We start from the raw sequence: 25,070 nt of genomic DNA on the forward strand, positions 1-25,070 counted from the left end.
ATAGTTGTTAATGTCTGTGTCATTTTGGTCTTTTGTGGATAGGTGTCTCATTGGCAATCATACCACATCTTCTTTTTTATATTCAAAACCAAATCTTTATATCTATGGACAAATTTAGTAAAGGTTTTAAATAATTTATGATAACGATATCCCTGGTTTAATAATTTACCAGTAATACATTGATTCCGTCCGTTAAAATCAAAAACGTCACAACAGACACGGGCGTGGCGAACGAGCTTTGAGATATAAACACCGTAAGATGATGCCAAGGGAACATCACCATCTAAAAATGGAAAATTAACCATAGGGAACGAAAAATCGTCCCTTTTGTCGAAATTTAAGTGTGGAGTTCACCGTTTAAAACCGAAATATCTGAATCTAGGAAAGACAGTTATTACCGTTTATCCTGCAATTAAGTGTTCTACTATACAGATACAGCCCTATAGATATCGCTTGATATATATTATACAGATATCGCTTTAAAGCTCCGCCCACTGTCGAACTGAGTATTGTATGAACCTGCGTGACCTCAGAATGTGTATTGCAGTCGCATTCCATTGACGTATTAATTGCGAATTAACGATTACTTTTATATGTTCGGTTTGTTTTCAAACATTTCTTTAGAGCAATAAGAATCACAATTTTTTGATAACATACACACATGAAAAGCAGTCTTTTTTACGATGACAACTATCGATTTCAAAAATTGAATGTGTATGATTGTGTAACAAAAATAACCATGTCAATTTTAGCATGCATGTTTAGTGAATGTCGAGTCTGAAGCGTAGGACAACTCGTACTCTCCTGTTTCAAGTTGGACAATGTTTTATTACTTGTTTTTACTGTTGAAATTAGTTGTTATGTTAAAATAGATAATTATTCACCTTGAGCGATGTATTATTGTTGACCATTTGAGATTCTTTTTTTGCGAACCCGTCTTCAGCTGAATGTGTGATTACTGTATTGTATATAACTACATGGGCCTCAAGGGATTTCAAATCGAAAATAAATGAAAAACGTGTGTTTTTGTGTCTTTCAAAACACAAATAATATACAGAATTAATTGCAGGATAAAGACAATAACTGTTTAGTGTCTTTAAATATCAGCTGTATTTGTACGAGGCTTGAAACAGGTGTAATAGCTCGCTAAAAGCTCGCATACACCTTGTTTCCTAGCCTCGTACAAATACAGCTAATATTTAAAGACACTAAATAGTTATTGTCTATTTAAATTTGATTTATTTAAGGTAAGTTCATTGTCGTTTTTTTTTGGTGTTTATGGTCTTGTAGATCTATATTTTAAAAAGAATAAGAAAAAGTATTTTTGTCATTTCAAAACTGTCCTGCCCAATCTGTTTAAGTTTTCTTTTTGCTTATAATTTGGTTTTTATTTTAAGCAAATGACTTGATTCATCAAATGAAGACCATAGCTTACAATTTATCTTGACTTGACTTTGAAGGCGATACAAAATATGCCGACTACAAGACTTACAGCATATCAAACGAAACGAATGGCTGTACACTTTTTGTCGGGAATTATTCTGGCGATGCAGGTATATAGAATATATAATTTTATTTCATTTAAGAATATAACTAGTAGTTGTATTCCTCATGATAGCCTCCTTAAATTGATTCCTTAAAAAAAATCGTGGAAACACTTGCTTCCTTTCCGTTCTGTTAATTATACTGTAAAAACTCTTTCTTTTTCCACAATAACCCTGCTATTTAAAATAATCTTAGTAATTGAGCAACCGAACCACAGGGGATAAAAACAAGACATCTAATCGATCGTTCCTGAACATGATCAAACTATTTTTGTACTTGTCTAGTTCATTTATATCAAACCCCGTCTACTGTAAACCCAACTTATTTTTGCTTTTTACCCGTTCTTGACCACATTGCGGCTACTTAATTTTGCGATTACTAGTAATGTAGTTTAATAAGGAAAGATCGAAGTTTACATACTAGTATTCGCGACGATTTATATTCGCGGTATTTTCTACTCGCGAAGGTCGCGAAAATAAATATCTCGCGAACATAAGTTGGTTTACAGTTTGGGGTCTTTTACCTAGCGTACTCGACTCGAGTGTGAGGTTGGGGTATCAAATCAGGAGAACCTTGTTTAGTACATTTATATCAAATACCGTATATGTGGTCTTTTGAGTTGCGTGCTCGTCTCGAGTGCAAGGGGTTGGGGACTACAAAAGACTTGAACATTGTGGTATGAGTGCCTATGTAACAACTCTCCATCCAAGAAACAATTTATAAAAGTAAACCATCATAGGTCAAAGTACGGCCTTAACACGGAGCCTTTGCTAACACCGAACAGCAAGCTATAATGGGCCCCAAAAAATACTAGTGTAAAACCATTTAAAAGAGAAAACCAACGGTCTAATCTATATAAAAACGAGAAAAGAGAAATACTTATGAACCACATAAACAGACGACAACCACTGAACATAAGATTCCTGACTTAGGACAGGTTAAACAATTGCAGCGGGATTAAACATTTTAATGGTACCAAACCTTCCCCCTTTTCTGAAACAATAGTATAACATCACAACATAAGAAAGACACACTATGAAATATCAATTGGAAGGCTTAACTCAATTAAAAAATGTAGTAACACAAATTAACACACAATGAACGAATAAATTTGATCTGTGATACAATGAGCAATAGTTCAGAATAGTTATGTTGTGCAAGAAATAATAATTCTTGGAGAAGCAACACTCTTTTGTCCGACGTATTTTTACTATTTGAAAAATAAAAAATTTTAGTATATTCACATAGGTATTCACATGATAAAAAAACCAAATTGTATACACGCAACATAGTGAACACTTTAAATGTATTTCAAATACTCTACATCATTACTTATAAAAGACATATGTTAACAAAATCTCATTTTTTATAGTTTGTCTAGCAAAAAGTTGAAACGCAAAATTAAATATGCCATACATGGTTTATGTAATAACTATGAAGTATATAGTTACTATGGAATCATACCAAATTGTTTAACCTAGATATATAGATTATTAATATACATAAATTGACATTGAAAAGAAGCCTGTGGTTAAGTTCAACTGGAAAAAGAAAAAGCAAACACAGTTCATGTATTCTAATTTTTTAAAAATTATCACCTCATACCAGAAATAAGGGAAACAATTGTCAATTTTCTCTATTGAGGTGAAACATTACGAAATGCCGTTTCTTAAAAACTGCAGTCCACATCTCTCTAATACTTTTAAGTATTGTTGTGTATATATAGGTACATTTAGCATATACATTTTTTATTATGGATTTGGACCCAAAATTGCATGGCTGGTCACATGTTCAGTTGAAAATTGAGAGGAAAGGTGAGGTGACAAAAAATGACTACCCCTGTGATCCTCCTATATCGGTGTTCATGTGTGATGTGTTAGAAATATCAAGATAATATGATATGGGAAATATTTTAGATATATAACAGCATAATATGCCCACAATACCGTAAACAAATTTCTATTGATTTCATAATAAAAAATATAGAGAACCCTCATAGGTTCACCTCATATTTAAGAAAATCCGTAGGTATTTTCTCAATTTAAAATGTGTCATACGCATATCAGCGGTTTGCTTTCACTCTCAAATCGTTGTTCCAATAAGGAAACAGTTAAAGATGATTTAAGTATATCACTTAAGAAAAAAGGGCGTAAGTTTCCTTATCTTCAACATTTTCCTGGGTAGATCTTAGTATAATTAGCTTTCAAAATACATATTCTGTCAATTTAATTAAAATATTGATCTCTGATTTCGAAATCAGAGATCAATATTTTAATTTGATTGCATATTCTGTTATCCGAATAACAATTATAAACATAAATAGAGGTAGTACGATTGCCAATGAGACACTGGAATGTAAGAATAGAAGTCACCTTAAGGAATTCATCTGGTGTGACAAAATTGAAATCAATTCAAAATAAGACCAACAGTTTATGGTTTATGTTAAAACAATAAATGAAAAACAAACAACTATAATTATTCTGTACTTCTTCATACAAAACACATTACTACTGGGTGTTTCGTGACCTTGACTCCCCATTAACGAGTGTCCCGTATGTTTGGCCTTAGTTTGTTTGCTATGCTTTGATATTATTTTAATTTACTTTCACCAAAAATTTGAGAAATCTCTTAAAAGACGACGCATTAACTTGAAACAAAGACAACACGCCTAGAATTTTATTACAAATGTAAAAAGAAAGCTTGAACAATAAGAAAACTAAACTCAACTAAAGATATTCGTCAACAATTTTCAATTAAACCTGCTGTTAGAAATGCAGAACTTTGATGGTCAAGAACCACAGTATATAATAAAAACCTCGGAGGATATATAAATAATACATCATTCCTTAAATAAACGATAGAATGTCAAAAAGCATTCAAAATGGTAGAAAATAACAAAAGGAAACCAAAAATGTTTAACTCCTAATATTGTTTGTCTGTCAAACATTTGATGTCTATGTCTGTGGAAAAACTCGTGTTGTGCAGATATAAATGTGTAGTAAAACCAAATCCCAAAATTTAAGATACACACAAGCGAAAACACATTACGTATTGTAAAATACGAATTCACATTCCCGCATTTCCGATATTGCTTCATCTGTAATATGAATGTAGTTTGAAGTATTGTTGCAGCTAATCGTATAACATAATTCAAATCTTCCCAGGTATCGCGGTATTTTGCACCAATTAACTGAACGATGAAGAAACCGCATGTGGCTAGAGATGTGGTCAATATAATAAAATGTTTCATATTCATAGTGGCTCTTGGTGTTTTCTTTGGCTGTAACTGACCGGACAATTCATAAAAACATTTGATTAGCAAAGAAATTGCTACGAGATTTCCAAAAAGAGCGTAAACACTGTTTACCAGTTGATATGGTTTAAGTTTATCTACATAAAGAAACACGCATTGTATTATACTATACGAAAGTGTATACAGAATAACAAAAACTACGCAACACATCGATTTTTTATTTGTGGGGTGGTGTTGTGTTGATACTGTTAACGGTCTACTGGACAGAAGCGGCTGATTTTCAAAGCTTTGCTGGTATGATGCTGAATCATATATATGTAAATCTTGCTGATCTTTTGTTTCTGTTATATGTCTAGGCCACATCTCGGAGATGAAAATCATACACAGTAAACAATATTCTAGCAACAATGGTTCTAAGAACGGCTTAAGGATGGTAAATGTCTGATGAAGTGTTGTTTTATTGTTACATGTATCATCTGTTTGATTTTGTTCTAGTATAGTCAGCATTTGATCATCATTATACATGTCAATAGTTCGGTGTGTCCATGCAGATATATTGGCAACAAACATAAACATAAGTATGTAGTAAAAATAAGTCATACTAGCGAATCTAAATCTGGAAAAATAATGAATAAATGCGGTTTGGCTGATATCAAATACCCAAATGAAAATGTAGTATAATATTGGTTCAACAAGCGACGGGTATTGGTCACACTGGATATTTACTGCCAATTTCGTTGCTAGGTATACAATATTTCCAATGCAAAACCCCCACAGAAATATTATTTTTAACTTGTCTGTTACTCTTGGTTTCCTTGAATATTTCCAATGGCTACGAAAGTATACCAACACACGACAGAAAATTAAACTGAATATAGCAAGAAATAACAATCCAATCATTAGATATCTAGAATTGTTAATTGGAAGAGCAATACTTGTGACAACAACAATTATAACTATAGTTGTTAATAAAACGACACCGGATATACTGCCATCATGTACTGTATAATTGCCATTTCTTCGGTCCTTAACAAGTCCCGCAGTAAACGGAAGTACAATTGTTGCTCTCAAAATTTTGTGGAGACACCCGGTAATGATGTATTTTTTCTACAATATAAAAAAAATGATTATTTTTGAAAATGAACTTTTCAAACACAAAGATTTATACAAATTTGTTTCTTGTTTGCAATTTGAAATGGTACTCAATTAAAGATAATTAAAATTAAATACCTAAATGATTGAACATGCTACTGTAACAGTAATAAATGTAACAAACCCAGATAGTGATTCTCCAATGTAATCAAATTGTGGAAAATGTGTATTCTCCTCACCGATGTGTAATCTGACTAGGTTGTATCAGGACTAAAGTGGAAAACAATTATGAATTCGGTGCATGTGTATTCTAAATGTAATGAAAGTCTTCCCTTAACACAGTTTGTTGATGGTTATGATATTAAATATTTCCATAAAAGGTGAATCATACGACTCGAAACTATTACTAAATCAGTTTAATCAGAATAGAGGAAATAATACAATGTGATAATAGTTAAATGAAATGAAAAAGTGTTATATCAATGAACGACAAATCAAATTTCCTATCGTAATGAATTTGTCTATCATTGGTAAGCTTATTTATCAAATACATATCTTAAAAAGAAAAAAATATTCGGCTGCCTCACCGCTTCCATTTTGCAAAATCCGTAGACAATCAGTCTCATCTAATAAGATTCAGTATCGTTAATCAAAAGGTTAAAAGTATTGATAGTACATATTGAATTTTTAACAAGGAGATGCATGAGCGAATGAAAAAACTACCATTAAAATTTAAAATTACATTATTTAGCTGCTCTAGAATGACACACCATTCAACATGAGTCAATTTGTTGTTTATAAATTTGGTACCGTTAAAAACTGGGTCCAAAATTGGCGTTGCCACTGATGGCATAAATTTTGGCTATATGTACCGTACGCAGTTCGATGGTGCTTGACTATTTTTTTAGGAGATACTAGCTTTTGTTGAATGGAAGGGGCTGGTGTACTATTTTGTCTTTATGGTAATTCCTACTATCCTTGTATGAAAGACACTGTCCGAGAAAGCATGTTAACTTCAGTTTATACAGTAAGAAAGTCAGCTTGAGCAGGTTCAACAGTCATATCTTACGTATAAAAAATATGGTCTTATTGTTCTTAAAATGATTTATCAGTAACCCCCCCTCCTTTGACAAAATGTTCTCCCCCAGTTTAAAAATTATATCAAAAGATCAATACTACAGCTAAAGTAGGACATCAAGCAATAATGATAGTAGAACTGCCTTTCTTATTTGAAACAAGACAAGTTTGAATTGTTCTACATTTGTCTTTTCGGAGTCTTTTACAGCTAGCTGACTATGTGGTATGGACTTTGCTTATTGTTTAAGACCGTAAGGTAACCTTTAGTTGTTAATTTCTTTGTCATTAGGTCCCTGATGGATAGTTGTTTTATTGGCAATCATGCCACATCTTCTTATTTTTAAAAGAGTTTACAGCTTTAATAAACTGACCTTTTGAAAGAAAAAGTATTGTTTTAAATTGACATAGAATATAGTTTGAATCGACTGTATTGTTTTTTTAACTAATGTACAGGACAAATTTAATTAAGTAATATAAAATGATGAGAAAATTTTCAAATAAACTATAATTTGATCTTCTTTTTCTAGGCGAGTACAATTACACAATACATTTTTTGACAATCCATGCATTTTTATATTCATAGGCCCCCTTATATTTTTTCCAAAAAAAACCCACCACATCTGACATTGTTTACAAAAAAACAAATTTGCTTTTTGTAGACGCAAAACAAAAAGAATGACACAGAAATATACTAAAATAAAATCAGTACTTTTTTTTTATATATAATATTTGTTCATGATAGTTACAGTATCCAAGAAGACGAAATTAATTTAGTAAACTGATTGTAGGTTGTCGGATAAAATGCAGATTCATATTTTGCAACATGACAACACAAGTAAAGACCGAAATGGAAACATGTGTGCATAATTCAATATTATTTTCATGTTTTTCACAAGCTAAACTTGACATATTCCAATAATTAAAAAAATCAGCTGTTACGTGGTTTTTCGATCAATCAACCCATCTCTCTAATTAAAGTATCCACCAGTCGCATTATAAACCTTGTGACCAAGTGTTCCGGATCATCCGGGCACGTGAACCCATTAGGCAATTCGCGTGCCGATACTGTTGGTTAGCTGTGTCCAGCACGTGACAGAACTGTCGGCTGTTGCGAAATCTCGCGTGCGTAAAATATATCGGCACGCGCTCCTCCGTGGTATAGGTTATTCCCAAATCATATAGTTTATAACATTAAGAGGCTTCTGTGATTTAACCATTTTAATATCCGTCAATGCACGTGTAAAATGAATTAATTGCATGTGGGATAATCTTGCTATACTGCATTAATTAGATCGTTCTCGTAACATTTAAATCCTGGACATCAATATTTTTTTTGCATTCTGGAAGAGCATTCACTGCAGGGAAATTATTAAAATTCATTCTCAGAAGTTGAAATAACATGGAAGCGAATAATTCAGATGCGGTTAGTAAAATTTATTTGTTTATTCGTTTCTGAAATTAAATATTTTAGAACACAAATACGTGAGAGTATCTTTTGAAAGATTGCATATAAATATAATGGGGAAAAAAGAAATATAAGTATAATAAAAGTCCTTCTTAAAAATGAAATTCTTACTTTTTGATTTCAAAAATTACATTAGAAAAATTGTTTATAAGGAAATAAGATGGAAAAGTATATATAAATATACGCCGAGAATTCTTCTCATCTAGGAACATAGAAATAACAAAAAAATGTTATTGTTAATCAATATTGTCACTTTCAGGTTTCAGGTTGTAAAACTGCAAGATTAAAGGAATATCTTGTTTTCTGGCATCCCCGAAGCCTCGCTTTGAATATTTTTTAAAACTTAAAATGCATATAATGGTTCTCCCGTAATCTGTTAATTATAACGTTGAATTGTATAAGTCAAATGGGAATTTCCATCTTCTAATGTGAATTTTCAAGTTCTGTTCGAAACAGCATGTTTTTTTTAAAGGAGTAGGCCCAGTACGAACCCTTTTTGACCACAAAATATAGCAGTTTTACAAAAAATTACTTTTACCTATTTATTGGAAAGTAGAATACTTCTGTTACAAAAAAATGAGGTGCATTTGATAATACAATTTATCGGGTACTAGCATTATTAAGTCATACTCAATTACTGAAATCGTAGAAATTTAGCTTTTTGGTTAAATTTTAGACGGTTTCCATCTAAAATGAAAATGGCCGCATTTGTATTCATTTTTAATATTTGAAAGTAAGTTGTATTTGATGATAATACAAACCATGTATAAATGTTGAGAATAAACACGGATACGGCACTTTCATTTTTCAATTGACAAAAACCATCTGAAAATATAATGGCATATTTGATAGATTTTCAGTCATACTTAAGCTTGAATTTGAGCGTCTTCAATGATTAAATCAGTTTAAATCATTCACATAGACTAATTGAATCGACTGAAGTAAACACTTAAGTGTTTAAGATACGCTTTTTAATCTATTGAAACCTTTATTAAAATAATTCACGAATTATAAAAAAAGAGTTTATATATGTTCTACTCATCTTAAATATAAATGATAGTTACGTGTAATAGAAAACGAATTTTATTTTTGAACAGGATCAAACTTCTCACAAAGTTATAGAAAAGAAAAGACGGGACAGAATAAACTCGTGTCTGTCTGAACTTAGTCAGACTGTTCCAGCAGCATTTTCTAAGCAGGTAAGGATGATACTAACACGATTAATAAATACTCAGTTTCATTGGGTCTCTTGTGAAGAGTTGACAGCCATAATCTCCCTTTTTTCTTTTTCTTATTTTTTCTTATCTAGGCGTTATTTGAAGTAACAGAAATCAAGTGTTACGTTATATGCACGTGTGACTTTGTCACGTTATTTTACGGAAGGAATCTAAAAATCTCATTCCTCATTTTTTTTTTTATCAAAATGAAATAGTCTACAAAGTTTAATGGTAAATAATATTAACATCTAGGAATATAAAAGAGAAAATAAGGGATAATGTTCAATTATCTCGTAAAATTCAGATTAATACATATTCAATTTAATCCATTACTCAAATTGTATAATGAACTCATTAAGATTTTCTTGAATGTATAACAAAAGTAAGAACACCGTCGGATCGCTCCTTTTCGCCACATATATACATTCTTCAATCTTCTTTGAATATTTAAAGTATAATTCACTATTCCATAAGAATAGAAGCATAGTTTAGTAAATATCAAGAAATGCAAAATTCTTTGAAAAATTATATCAAACAGTCAAATAGAATATATATTGCTTGGACAATTTGTACGGTAACGAAAATTTATTAAAAAGTTTGCGGAGACAAGTTATATGGCATAAGACATTTTTTGTACAGTGATGTTGTTTATTTATTAAATATATTTCAGACATCTGGAAAGCTAGAAAAAGCAGAAATATTAGAAATGACAGTTGAATATCTAAGAGCTATTCAAGCAACAGAATTAGGAATCAGAGTTGAAAACGGTAAATATTTAAAAAGCTAAAATAAGTATGATCTATATAAAACAGTTAAAACCATGAACGAATACAAAAAGAAAATTGAGTCTTGCACAGTCTGATTAAAACCAGTCCCTACTATCAACTAATACTTGCGTTTGTAGTGGACACTGGGAATTGTTTTAAATCAAAACGAGTTTTACTTAAAATCAGTTATTGGCCAAAAAAGTTATAATTATAAAAAAAAACCACCACCATTTAAATACCTAAATTATATTCAAAATATGAATTATTCACCGAAGATTAAATACATTGCATAATATTAAACTGTAGTAAAAAGCAGGGTTCATAATCAATTATCATGTTTTGTTCTTTCCATTAACTATCAGACATTAAACACAATTTCACTATCATGATCATGATCATAACCATCCTCATCATCTTGCAAGAAGCGACACGTACTTAGAATTTGCATTAATTTAAATACTCACAAAATTTTTCCATAAAAACAAGACTGCCTATAAAAAGACTGGAGAATTTTGTATTCTGTAAATATTAAGGACAGTTATGTAGAATCCGCCTCCTCCCAAAAGACAACACAAAACAAAACAAACAAACCGGGATGAATGACAGATGTAGTAATCACTGTGTCGTACTTCATGCCAGCACATAATTTGTCTCGCTCAATCTACACGTGCCAGTCGCGTTCCAGGAACGTGTCTGTGACAGCATATCCGGATCAAAACCATTTACTTTGAGAGAATAGTGAACTTTCAAACTTAACCAACGGCTATAACTAATGTATACTACACTGGTTACGTGTTAAAACGTGTTTTATCAATGTTACGCGTGCATTGCTCGTTTATTAATACCCGTATAAATGTTGCATATGAATGTGAAAGATCGATAAATTGTAAAACGCTTCATCTAATATTTCGTCAAAAGTGTAACATGTTTGACAGTTTGGAGTAGAGCGTACTCGAAATTATCGAACCAATGAAACGTAACGAGATGATTATACATTCATCTGTTCGTGTCTTTGTACATTTACACATGTCTATAGGCAGGTGTCCTTTCAAAAATGTGTCTTTTGAAATAAAACTTTCAATAACATCGACTTATAGTATCACATTGTCAATGTAGCAGTTAAATTATAATAATGTAAGCCGATAGGATACGCTCAATATAAAAGCTAAACTGTTTACAAAAACTATTATGCTATCTGGTACAAACGTTTGTTAATAAATTAAAAAAAAATAAATAAAGCAAATTTACATTGGTAGGTATGTAACATGAGTATCAGGGAAGTAATTCAATTTGAAGTTTACTTTATTTACTTCCTTAATATATTTTAATGATGTTTCAAGGTGAAGTATACTAATAAAATAATTTAAAATTTTCAAGGTGACTGGTATAACTCTGAAATTTGGACAGATTTTATGCAACACTACCAAACAGGTTACAACGATTGTATTCGTGAAATCATGCATTATATGATGGATGTTGAAGGCCTGAATGTCCATGACCACAGATGCACAAGAATGATGTCGTACTTACAAACAAGATTTAAGCCTGACGCGTCCATTGCAAGTGGAATAGCACACAGACAAAGTATATCTATAAATAACGCATCCTTCAAAAGTCTATCATCTTACAAAGGTGGCACTTCTCCTCCCACAAGTTCCCGATTCAATCCTTATGCTGTTAATCAACGTATCAGTTCATACGACTTTCGTTTAAATGGAGAATCAAGGAACAGCTCCATGGCGAAGGCAACAAACTTTACATCACCATTTCAATTAATGCCATCATTCACTGGGCTACTTTGTTTTGCAGATCGAAATCCTTTATTAAAAAGAGACTGAAATGTTCTAGACTTTCTTATTAAAACAATGTAACTATAAAAAGGCGGAGAATTGTGTTAAATTCCAAATGCATCCTAAAGAAGTGCACCTATTTCATTCTTTTTATATATACTTTCAAAGATTTATAAGAAAATAAATACTTCAAAGAATTAAGCAGAGTTCTCGAAAAGTGGGTGTCCGAAGACTTTGTGACCAAAATTTTGCAAAGCAAGCACCGACAAAATTGTGGTGTTTTGCAATACAAATAATTGTGAGGACCAGCAGATTTTCTTAGGACTACAAAGGGGAAAAAAATTCAAGAACTCTAATTGCGACGGAATATAATGTAGGCATTAAGAAAGTGTCTGTGTGTTGGTGTAATGTTGATGTTTGGTTATGAGTGTCCGAAACACACATATGTGCGAGAATATATAGATCTTATAATGCAATATGTGAAACGTTTCTAGAAATAAATATTAAGATATGATGTGTATTCGTTTTATATATTTAAAGATCATTTCGTTAATACTAAATTTCTTGCTATGTACTAAGATTTCATTCTGACTTTAGAAAAGATGAAATTAAAAATTGTTAGTTTTGATATTTGGTTTTAAACCTTCTCATATATTAAGAAAATTAATTTATTCATGGTAATTAAGTACATGTATCTATTAACTTCTTCAGGGGTTTAAAAATGATAATGTCATTCATACGTTTACGATTTCAAGGAACTTGGAGAATATTTCCAACAAAATTAAACCAGCATCAATCTAATATCACAGAACGCCCTTTTTTGTATTGATTTTTTATTACTCTATCTATTGTGTCACGACTATTGTAGTTTAAACAAAGCTGCTTCTCTTTTAGATGTAAGTAGGTGACAAAACGGATAAACTACAAAGAGCGCTTGAAATAAAAGAAATAATAAAGAAATTTAAATTTTGATATACTAAAATGGGGGAATTGAAAATCGAAGGGTGTCATACCCCGATGGCCTGTATCCGATATTTGGAACAACAAGCCTTGTGTGCGTAGATTATATATATATTAATCCCGTGTTCTTACGTTTCAAACTTGCATTATAAATCCATTATCAACTTCTGTATCTAAAAACGTTTCAGAAATATTTGATGCAAGTTATGCTTTATTGTAGCTTGAACAAGGGTTGGAGTTACATAATCATTCGTGATTATTTTTGCGCACACGATAGCGAGGGATAAAATACCACGAATCTAATGCCTACCCATGTTAATCCTACATTTAATTAAGTAAGCTTACATGAAATACGTTTTTTTTTGTGTTATTAAAATTTGCTGTTACAAAATGATAGAAATTATTATAAATTAAAGAATGTATCTCCCTCATGCAAAGCTCTGATTCCTTCCACGGATCTGGCTATACTTTTTGAACCTTTTGGATTATAGCTCTTCATCTTTTATATATACTTTGAAGTTCAAATATTCACTGAAGAGACATGTATTGTCGAAATGCGCATCTGGTGCAAGAAAATTGGTACCGTTAATTTTATTTATGTCATCAATTATTTCGATTCTGATTAAGACAATTACGGTAATTTCTATGTCCGATGTGTGAAGAGCGTTTTTGGAAGAATTTCCTTGTACCTCCCCCTTTTATTGTAAAAAGCAGTTAAAACATGCAATTTGCTTTTCAGAGGGAGGGGTTTTGAACGGCCAGCATGACGTTGCCGTATCTAGGTCAAATATGTAAACTGCGAATTGTAACACATTGTATATGTTATTGTATTAGTAACAAGATGTGCATCATTTAAGAGTTAGAAAGTATTTTAAGTTAATGAAATAAATTAAATGCATGCCAATTTGATAAAATTCATATACGCATGTGCCAACACATTTTATTGGATTTCGAACATGGGTTTGTTTACAAAGCGAAAGAAGCACGTCATTTAAGAATTATCTTTTAAAGATTAGCGTGCTATTGGATGTGTTATATTCATGACAATGTAAATACCAAATCAAACGTACTCGATAAATAAAAAAAAAAAAAAACAAACTATAAATGTAACGACGGTTATTTAAATTAACATTTTTAAAAATTTAAATTAAGAATATTATTTGTACAACAATAATGCATTTCCTTGGGGAAATTCAAAAAAATTAATCTAACTTCCTCAATATTTTTATCAACACGCATCACTGTTCAAGGGAAAAATAAAAGTTATTTGTTAAAACGTAACTTTTACATTTAAAACTTCACAGAACAGATACAATCGAATATCGTTTGAAGTTATTATCATATAAGGAAACATTTGAATTTAATGGTATATAAAGAAGCTTACCTTTGTTTATCGTCAAAGTTGAGCTTAAAAACGCAAACTGTTTTTGCTAACAATGTCCGATTTAAAAGGGATCTTATTGCTGTTTTCTGCCGGAGTTCCATCAACAAGCAGGTTCCATAGGAATGATGGTAGCATTTCCGGTCTTATTTTTCTGGTTGCTTTTATATCGTTTTCATGTTGTGCCGTGTTCGTATCATCATATCGGGGGCGAAATGTCACGTCTTCGATGACACCACCTGGTAGTGCATACCTCATAGTCTTGTGTGCTTTGGCATTTTTAGCGTGCATGGTGATCATTTATATAAATACAAAAAGAATAACAAGAAATGGAAGCGATACATTGTATAAACGGGACAACACAGCCTGGTTAAAACTGAAATTTCTTTACCTTTTCGGAGTTGGTGGAATAGCATATCAAATTATTGCGTATATTTACAGGAGAGAGTGTTCTCCACCTCACGTTGATCTTGATAATAATTTAGCAGCACACATTGCACTTATCTTATTTTTTCTAACTCAGACAGCTTTTATACGGATAATGTATAAGTTTGTACTTAAAAACAGTATTGTTATATTCTACACCGTAAGCTTCATCTTGGTAACCAACGTTGCTGTCTGGACTTATTATACTGTTACCGGATATTACATCACGAGGGACTATTACTTCGAGCCAAATATAAGTGACTGTAATTGTAATTAAACATTAATCTCTAAAGTGTATTGGAGATCCAGAGTAATTGTTGATCCGATGATAATGGAGTATGCACTCCTTGCCAGTATATTCGTGTTTGAAATGTGGCCACTGAACTTACAGAAGGAGCAGTGTGACGGACAAAACACTGAAAGGAATATTGAAGAACTTAATGACAGATCGGAGATTTGCAATATCAATGTTTGTGATCAAATAACCGAGACTTCTCCGCTCATTCAAAGCAAAATCGAGAAAACCAAATATTGCTTTAAGGTAAAAGGCGTACTCGTCAGCCTATTGACACGGTTGAAAATGCAGTTCAATGTTTTCGTTGGAATTTTAGTAGTTGTTCCAACAGCATTGCTAGATATTCTAGATATTTTCGTTTCGAAAGGCACATACACGTTTCCCTTGATTATAAGTTTCTGTTTCTGTAACTCGTTAATGATAGGACTTATTCTTAGATGTTTCTTTTTACTATATAGAGATTGTTGTACTTCTACATTCAATAATTTTAGAACTGTTAGCCATTGTTTACTTATATTGTCTTTGTTTGGATTTACATTTTTCATGACTTTATCTCTGTTTGCTAATATTTTTCGAGATGATGACGTTTCTCCAAGTTTTAGAGGTTTCGCGATATATCACGAAATAAGCATTATTATTGCATCATACCTGCATACTATATTTATACTACAGATGTCATACTGTAGGTCATATACACAATCGGGACCACACACATGTCTGCAATTACACAATATATGTTTGACCCTTGCTGTAATGCATCTTGGGTATTGGGCAAAAAATTCGTTCATTTCAGCATCTTTCAGGTGGCATAAGGGTTTTGAATCTCAATATTTTGGAAATAAAACCTATGATATCTTATTCCACGTCTTTTTTCCTTTTGGAATTTTCTTCCATTTCAAATGTTTTATATTATTCTATAGCATCTTTAAGAGATTTGCGCCATAGTCATACACACCGGTTGAATGTGTTGTTGTTTATTGATGAGATATTTACAATAAAGGGACTGTATCAATATTCATTACCAGTATTTATCTTTTTTTTAGTATGTTAACACTCCCCTCTGGGTGCGGATATTTTCCCGTTGTGTTCAAGACCCATTCGTGGTCTAGGGCTGCTTTCTGTACTTTGGACTGGTTGTTGTCTCTTTGACTCATTCCCCATTCCATTCTCAATTTTACTCGAATTAATCAGTATGGAGAATTAAAAAACATGAGTAAGTCATATTCATGGACCCGATTCCGTAGCTTTTTTATATAGAAATGAGCAACAGTAAATTCAAAGTATGAGAACTACCGTCAGCTTCCTTTTAAGTTATTCTAGTTGACCTTTTTTACTAAATGTAATGTGCCGCATTGGGTTGGAGATTTCGTATCTCATTGGATCAAGATAGGATATTTCTTTAAATAAGCTACTTCTGCCTGTAAGTATGTCTTAACATAACAAAACATTACAAAGACATTATATCAAAGTATTTCGTTTTGTTCAAAAAGAAAATTGAGAACAGAAAGTAATATTTCAAAAATAATCCAAGGAAAATTCAAAACTGAAATCCCTAATCAAATGGCAAAATCTAAAGTTCAATCAAATTCAACGAATGGATAACAACTGTCACATTTCTGATTTAAGCTTTTGGCGAATGGTCTTATAAAAAAAAGGTGTTTTTGTCCAGTACCAAACGAATAGACACGTCGCCCTTGAAGGAGAATTCTATCATCATAATGTAAAGTAAATGAGCGAAGTTTATATTATACTGAAGACTAATGATTTAAATGAATTAACCATATGCAGTTTAAAAAATGATTTTATTTCATCCAAAAAGGACATTTGTAAAAAACATCATCGATAGATAATCAACAGAATACAAATATTGAAGAATCATACTTTTGATATAGGACTGTTGATATGATATGATAGAACAATTCAACTGAATCATTCTCAAGAGTAACACTATACATTTGAGAAAAGAAATGGGGAATGGGTCAAATAGACAACAACCCGACCAAAGAGGAGAAAGGTCATCAATGGGTCTTTCACACAACAAGAAAGACCCGCACCGAAGGCGGGCTTCAGTTGGCCTCTTAACAACTATGTGTATCAGTTCAGTGAAAATTGACGTCACGCTAAACTCCGAAACATCTAAATGAACAAAACAAAGTAAAAAAAAAAAAATACAACACGAACATAGGCCAGGGCTCCTGACTTGGAACAGGCCCAAAAATTCGGCGGGGTTAAAAGGTTTTGTGATATCTCAACCCTACCCTAAAGTCATACCAATAGCCAATGTATATTAAACAAACAAACAGTTATACGCACAGTAAAACTCAGTTTAAAAGAAGTCAGAATAGGTTACCGAAGAAGCTTAGCAAAATTAAATGATATATACATTCACAAAGGACTAGTAGCAGTAACTGGCATGTCAACTCCGGACCCCATATTCAAACGGATTGAAAAATTATGTCTTCATCATATGAAAATCAAGTACAATCCCTCCCGTTAGATCGTTAGCTTTTTTATGTTGTGTCATGTGTACTATTATTTTTCTGTTTGTCTTTTTCATTTTCAGCCATGACGTTGTCAGTTTATTTTCGATTTATGAGGTTGACTGTCCCTCTGGTATCTTTCGTCCCTCTTTTAGTATCATACCATCATAGAATAAATGAGAAGAACATAAACTGTATTATGCCAACAACTGGTTTTTGAATAATTGTGTTTGTTTCCGACGCAAAGAAACTATGAGCAATGAGACAATCAATATTAATTCCAAATTATGCCATCTTTAATGACCTGACAGCAGTATCGTAACTATATTCCTTCTGAATAAGTCTGTTTTAAGGTTTGCTTATCTTTTTAAATGAATGACGACATTTTTTTGCTTTTATATATAGAATATTACCATTAAAGACTGGAGGTAAAATACCTAAGCGTATAAGATGTTTGTATGTTTATTGATATTTACGAATGCTGTCCTTGTACCGATGATAACATTTAGTAAATGTGTTGACTAGTTTGTGATATCGAAAACTCTGGCGTAATAATTTTTCTGTTATACGGAGATTTCTTTCGCTAAGATCAAACACATTGTTTCATACACGAGTGAATCGAAAACGTTTTGACAATAAACACCATAAGTTGGTGACAAGAAAATGTCACCATTTAAAAATGATAATTCACAGAAGAAAAGGAAAAATCATTTCTTTTATTGTAAATTTAGTTATTAAGTTTCCCATAAAATATACAGATATTAAAATCCATGAAAGTGTTTTTTGTTAGTATTAGCTTTATCTAAAGTATCAAACATATAAAATACATAATACTCATTAATTCTAATTAGTCATAGGGCATTTAACGTTAACAGACTGAAATTACTAAAATCTTTAAAATAAAGTATGTATTTTATCCTCAAAAAGCAACTTCTTTACAGCAGTTTGCACTCAGACGACATATATTTAACTCAATAGTACTTTATTTTGATACTTTGTATAATGTACGTTAAAAGTTCTTGTACCATTTTCAAGATTTCTACAGGTTCCTATATCTTTTCTTAGTGTATCATGTTAAGAGATTAGATTTCTATTTTTAAACGTTATGACACATAAAAATTCAAATATCATTTTCCTAGTGAAATAATATCCTCAAATACATAATATAACAATAAAACATTGAATCTTACTTGGAAGTCCTACAATGTTCAACAGAGTAAAGATACTGTAACCAAACTTTTGCACAGCACGCACCGACACAATTGTGGTATTCTGCAATACAAATAATTGTGAGGACCAGCAGATTTTGTAAGGACTACAAAGTGAAAAAAATCAAGAACTCTAATTGACGGAATATAATGTAGGCATTAAGAAAGTGTCTGTGTTTTGGTGTAATGTTGATGTTTGGTTATGCGTGTCCGAAATACAAATATGTGCGAGGATATATAGATCTTATAATGCAATATGTCAAACGTTTCTGGAAATAAATATTAAGATGTGATGTGTATTCGTTTTATATATTTAAAGATCATTTCGCTAATACTAAATTTCTTGCTATGTACTAAGATTTTAATCTGACTGTAGAAAAGATGAAATTAAAAATTGTTAGTTTTGATATTTGCCATAATTTAGTTTTAAATCTTCTCATATATTAAGACCACTAAATTCATTCATGGTAATTACGTACATGTATCTATTAACCTCTTCAGGGGTTTAAAAAGGATAAGTACATTCATTCGATTACGATGTAAAAAAAGAGAATATTTTAAATAAAATTACATCAACATCAATCTAATATCACAGGCGTTTGAGTCACGCCCCTTTTTGTATTGATTTATTTTTTATTACTCTATCTATTGTATACGATTACTGTAGTATAAACGAAGCTGCTTCTCTTTAAGATGTAAGTAGGTGACAAAACGGATAAACTACAAAGAGCACTTGAAATAAGGTGAAATAATAAAGAAATTTAAATTTTGATATACTTAAATGGGGGAATTGAAATCGAAGGGTGAACGTCATACCCCGATGGCCTGTATCCGATATTTGGAACAACAAGCCTTGTGTGCGTAGATGCTATATATTAATCCCGTGTTCTTACGTTTCAAACTTGCATTATAAATCCTGTATCAACTTCCTTATCCAAAAACGTTTCAGAAATAATTGATGCAAGCTATACTTTACTATAGTTTGAACATGGGTAGGAATTACGTAATCATTCGGGATAATTTTTGCCCACGTGATCGCGAGGGATGAAATACCACGAATATAATGCCTACCCATGTTAAAACTACATTTAATTAAGTATAGCTTACATCAATTATTTCTATTTCTGATTAAGACAACTACGGTAATTTCTATGTCCGATGTAGGAAGAGCGTTTGTGTATGCTTTTCCTTGTACTTCCCCCTTTTATTGTTCCGGACCATATGAGTATTTGGACCACACGCGTATGGTCATGACCATATGCGTATACTCATATGGTCGGACCATATGAGTATAATACTCGTTTGGTTATTAACGGGCCTGACCATATGAGTATTTGGACCATATAGGTATTTTTTTGAAAAAATACATTATAAAAGTTTCAATAGTACAAAAATTTTATCTAAAAAACAATGATGGTTACATGACAATGTACTATTTTCATAATTCAAATACTACGTAAAAATTAAATATTGATGCTATAGTTACTTTTCATCGCTAGTTATGATTATTGAAGGCTTGGGTAACATTTACTTCCACACAATATCATAGCTTTGTTGAGCATTTGCAAGTCTTGGTTGTGCACGATCCTTTTCATTTACACCTTTTGCTTGCGAGTGAAAAGCTATCCTAGCTAGACTAGCTGCGTACAGTAATACCGAGGTCTTGGGCCATTCCGATATGTCTACGGTGTTTTTAAGAAGCTTTAGATCTCAAATATCGTAGCATGACTGCAATACACCATACTCACAAGATAACGTGAATAAACTATGTTACTTTCCAGTGACTTCTTGTGTAACAGTTCATTAAGAAATGTTTGGAATTTAAGTTTTTAAGTCGACATATTGTTATTCACTCGTAATAAAAAAAAAGTCGGTAATATCCATCGGTAATGACCATCGGTATAAAATGTTTTTATTATAGTTTTGACAAGTAAGTAAAATTAACTGTGTGAAATTTCTAATTTTATTGAGCTAATCGTTTTATTATAATATAATAATAAAATTACCTATATGATAGCGTTTTTTTAATGAACGGTCATACCATATGGAGAGTTTAGAAGTATTAAAGGTAAACTGTAACAGAGTGTTAATTACCCTGACCATACGCATACGGTCGGACCATACGCGTATGGTCGGACCATATGAGTATATACCCATGTGGTCATGACCATACGCGTATATATACAAATATGGTCCGGAACATAAGCAGCAGATGACATGCGATTTGTACATGTTATTGTATTAGTAACACGATGTGCATCATTTAAAAGTTAAAGTTTGAAAATGTTTTTAAGTTAATGAAAAAAATTAAATGCATGCCAATTTGGTAAAATTAATTTTTCTGCAGTAGTCAATAGTTATCAAAGGTACCAGGATTATAATTTAGTACGCCAGACGCGCGTTTCGTCTACATAAGACTTATCAGTGACGCGCATATCAAAATATTTATAAAGCCAAACAAGTACAAAATTGAAGAGCATTGAGGATCCAAAATTCCAAAAAGTTGTGCCAAATACGGCTGAGGTAATCTATGCCTGGGCTAAGATAATCCTTAGTTTTTCGAAAAGTTCAAAGTTTTGTAAACAGGAAATTCATAAAAATGACCACATTATTGATATTCATGTCAACACCGAAGTGTTGACTACTGGGCCAGTGATGCGCTATATATATCCATGACAATGTTAATACCAAATGAAACGTACTCGAGAAAGCAAAAAAAAAATCATAAATGTAACGACGATTATTTAAATTAATCTTTTTTTAAATTTAAAGTAAGAATATTATTTGTACAAAAATAATGCACTTCCTTGGGAAAATTCAAAAATTTAAATCTAACGTCCTCAATATTTTTATCAACACGCATCACCGTTCAATAGAAGAATAAACAATACTTGTTAAAACGAAGCTTTACATTTAAACCTTCACTGAACAGATACAATCGAATAGCATTTAAAGTTATTATTAAATAAGGAAACATTTGAATTTAATGGTATATAAAGAAGCCTACCAATGTTTAAAATCAAAGTTGAGCTTAACAACTCAAACTGTTTTTGTTAACAATGTCCGATTTAAAAGGGATCTTATTGCTGTTTTCATCCGGTGTTCCATCAACTAACAGGTTCCATAGGAATGATGGTAGTATTTCCGGTCTTATTTTTCTGGTTGCTTTTATATCATTTTCATGTTGTGCCGTGTTCGTATCATCATATCGAGGGCGAAATGTCACGGCTTCGATGACACCACCTGGTAATGCATACCTCATAGTCTTGTGTGCTTTGGCATTTTTAGCGTGCATGGTGATCATTTATATAAATGCAAAAAGAATAACAAGAAATGGAAGCGACACCTTGTATAGACGGGACAACACCGCCTGGTTAAAACTAAAATTTCTTTACCTTTTCGGAGCTGGTGGAATAGCATACCAAATAATAGCGTATATTTACAGAAGAGAGTGTTCTCCACCACACGCCCATCTTGATAATATTTTAGCAGTACACATAACATTGATTTTATTTTTTCTAACACAAACGGCTTTTATACGGATAATGTATAAGTTTGTACTTAAAAACAGTATTGTTATATTCTACACCGTGAGCTTCATCTTGGTAACCAACGTTGCTGTCTGGACTTATTATACTGTAACCGGATATTACATCACAAAGGACTATTACTCTGTGTCAAATGTATGTGACTGTAATTATAATACAACACTAATCTCTAAAGTGTATTGGAGATCCAGAGTAATTGTTGATCCGATGATAATGGAGTATGCACTGCTTGCCAGTATATTCGTGTTTGAAATGTGGCCACTGAACTTGCAAAAGCAGCAGTTTGACGAACAAAATACTAGAAGGTCAATCGAAGAACCTGAAGACAGATTAGAGATATGCAATATCAATGTTTGTGATCAAATAACTGAGACTTCTCCGCTCATTCAAAACAAAAGCGAGGAAACCCAATGTTGTATTAAGGTAAAAGGCGTACTCGTCAGCATATTGAAACGAATGAAAATGCATTGCAATGTTTTCGTTGGAATAGTAGTAGTTTTCCCACCAGCATTGCTAGATATTCTAGATATTTTTGTTTCGAAAGGAACATACACTTTTCCACTGCTAGTAAGTTTCTGTGTCTCTACTTCGGTTATGATAGGACTTATTCTAAGATGTTTCTTTTTACTGTATAGAGATTGCTGTCCTACTACATCAAATAATTTTAGAACTGTTAGCCATTGTTTACTTATATTGTCTTTGTCTGGATTTACATTTTTCATGACTTTATCTCTTTTTGCAAACATTTTTCGAGATGATGATGTTCCTCCAAGTTTTAGAGGTTTTGCTATCTATCACGAAATAAGCATTATTATTGCATCATACCTGCATACTATATTTATATTACAGATGTCCTATTGTAGGTCGTATACACGAGCGGGATCACACGCCTGTCTGCGTTTACACAATATATGTTTAACCCTTGCTGTGATGCATCTTGGGTATTGGGCAAAAAATTCGTTCATTTCAGCATCCTTCAGGTGGCAGAAGGGTTTTGAATCTCAATATTTTGGACATAAAACCTATGATATCTTATTCCACGTCTTTTTTCCTTTTGGAGTTTTCTTTCATTTCAAATGTTTTATATTATTCTATGGAATCTTTAAGAGATTTTCGTTCTAGCCATACGCACCGTTTAATTTTTTTATGTGTGTTGTTGTTTGTTGATTAGCTACACTGTATTTACAATAAAGTAACTATATCAATATGAATTACCAGTTATTGTGTTCAAAACCAGTCGGTGGCCTTGGACTATTTTCTGCTCTTTGGTCGAGTTGTTGTATCTCTGACACATAACCCATTTCCTTTTCAAGTTTACTCGAAAAACTGAGAATGGAAAATTTCAAAACCATGGGTCAATAGAAAATATTATTCTCAAACAGAATGAAGATTTTACAACAAACTCCTTGTCACCGTAAACAACGCTCATTTCTTTATATAAAATAAGGTTGTGGTTTCGACACGAAGAAAAACCAGAAGAGCAAAACTCCTAATATGCACCAAGGTTCCTATCAATTACCAATCTTCCCCGGTGAATAGCAGACGTCCCTAGTACTCCTTTTTCTCAAATACTTCGCCCTAGTTTGTATCGTCACAGTTATTGATCCTTGTAGGCAATAATATTGATTAAAGCCATGTTCATAAACCGATTCGGTAGATTTATAGACTTGAGCAACAGTTAAATCAAAGTATAAGAACTATTGTCAGCTATCTTTTAAGCAAGCAATTCTGCCACATGGGGTTGGAGATTTTGTATCTCACGGGATCAAGATAGACTATTTCTTAAAAAAAAAAGATACGTTTGCCTGTTAGTCTGTGTTAGCCCGAACAACATTTCACAAAACATTACAAAGACATGATATCAAAGTATTTCATTTAAGATTAAGAGCAATATAGCGTATGGCATATAGTAGTACACACAAATGATGTTTCGGTCAAAATACCAAACGAAAAGATACACATCGACCTTGAAAGAGTAGTCTATTATTACAATGCTAATTAAAGAACATGGGGGACTTTATATTTTACTGGAGATTAATAATTTTAATGAATTAACCATACAGTTAAAAAGGGATTTTTCATCCAAAGGACATTCGTAAAAAAAATATCATAGATAAAAATTCAATAGAATAAACATTGAAAAATCAGCCCTTTGATATAGTACTGTTGATATGAAAGAATTTAATCTAGTCATACTCAATAACACTTTAAATTTGACAATGGATATGGAACCAGAGAGACAACAAATCAACCGAAGAGCAGAACACAGTCGAAGGCCAACAACAGGTCTTCAACACATCAAAAAAGGCCCGCACCCGACGGCGGGCTTCTGTTGGCCTCTAAAAATAATGTGTACTAGTACAATGAAAATGGACGTCAAACTAATTTCGGAAACATATAAATGAAATAAAATTAGAAAAAAATACTAGACGAACAATGCTCAGAGGCTCATGACTTCGGACAGGCGCAAAAATGCGGCGTGTTTAAACAAGATCTAAACCCTCCCCTTATATCCTTAGCAAATGCAGAATAAACAAACAAAGAGAAATTTAGTTGAAAGAAGTCT

The 25,070-nt window shown here is 32.1% G+C and overlaps 2 protein-coding genes across 3 annotated transcripts; one reads left to right on the forward strand and one right to left on the reverse strand.

The window, feature by feature from the left end:
- Positions 1 to 1,400: 1,400 nt before the first annotated feature.
- LOC143046968 (hairy/enhancer-of-split related with YRPW motif protein 2-like) lies at positions 1,401 to 12,724 on the forward strand. Of its 2 annotated transcripts, none has more exons than XM_076219997.1 (4): positions 1,401 to 1,553; positions 9,530 to 9,631; positions 10,320 to 10,416; positions 11,794 to 12,724. In XM_076219997.1, exons 1-4 carry the CDS (start codon positions 1,473 to 1,475, stop codon positions 12,252 to 12,254), a joined length of 741 nt encoding a protein of 246 aa, XP_076076112.1. In that variant the 5' UTR covers positions 1,401 to 1,472; the 3' UTR covers positions 12,255 to 12,724. The 2 variants fall into 2 exon arrangements, with proteins under 2 accessions (XP_076076112.1, XP_076076113.1); XM_076219998.1 differs by lacking the exon at positions 1,401 to 1,553 and adding an exon at positions 8,195 to 8,390.
- LOC143045252 (uncharacterized) lies at positions 4,208 to 6,193 on the reverse strand. The gene is made up of 2 exons (XM_076217629.1): positions 6,075 to 6,193; positions 4,208 to 5,905 (listed from the first exon to the last, which is right to left on the reverse strand). Exon 2 carries the CDS (start codon positions 5,696 to 5,698, stop codon positions 4,385 to 4,387), a length of 1,314 nt encoding a protein of 437 aa, XP_076073744.1. The 5' UTR covers positions 5,699 to 5,905; positions 6,075 to 6,193; the 3' UTR covers positions 4,208 to 4,384.
- Positions 12,725 to 25,070: the final 12,346 nt, after the last annotated feature.

This window comes from Mytilus galloprovincialis, chromosome 9, assembly GCF_965363235.1.
Source record: "Mytilus galloprovincialis chromosome 9, xbMytGall1.hap1.1, whole genome shotgun sequence".
Lineage (NCBI taxonomy): Eukaryota > Metazoa > Mollusca > Bivalvia > Mytilida > Mytilidae > Mytilus > Mytilus galloprovincialis.

Bases quoted from the DNA above. Each gene is read 5' to 3' on its own strand.
- LOC143045252 (XM_076217629.1), bottom strand. From the start codon at position 5,698: ATGATTGGATTGTTATTTCTTGCTATATTCAGTTTAATTTTCTGTCGT.
- LOC143046968 (XM_076219997.1), top strand. From the start codon at position 1,473: ATGCCGACTACAAGACTTACAGCATATCAAACGAAACGAATGGCTGTA. The intron at 1,554-9,529 runs GTATATAGAATA...ATTTTTGAACAG, and splicing joins GAATTATTCTGGCGATGCAG to GATCAAACTTCTCACAAAGT. The intron at 9,632-10,319 runs GTAAGGATGATA...AATATATTTCAG, and splicing joins CAGCAGCATTTTCTAAGCAG to ACATCTGGAAAGCTAGAAAA.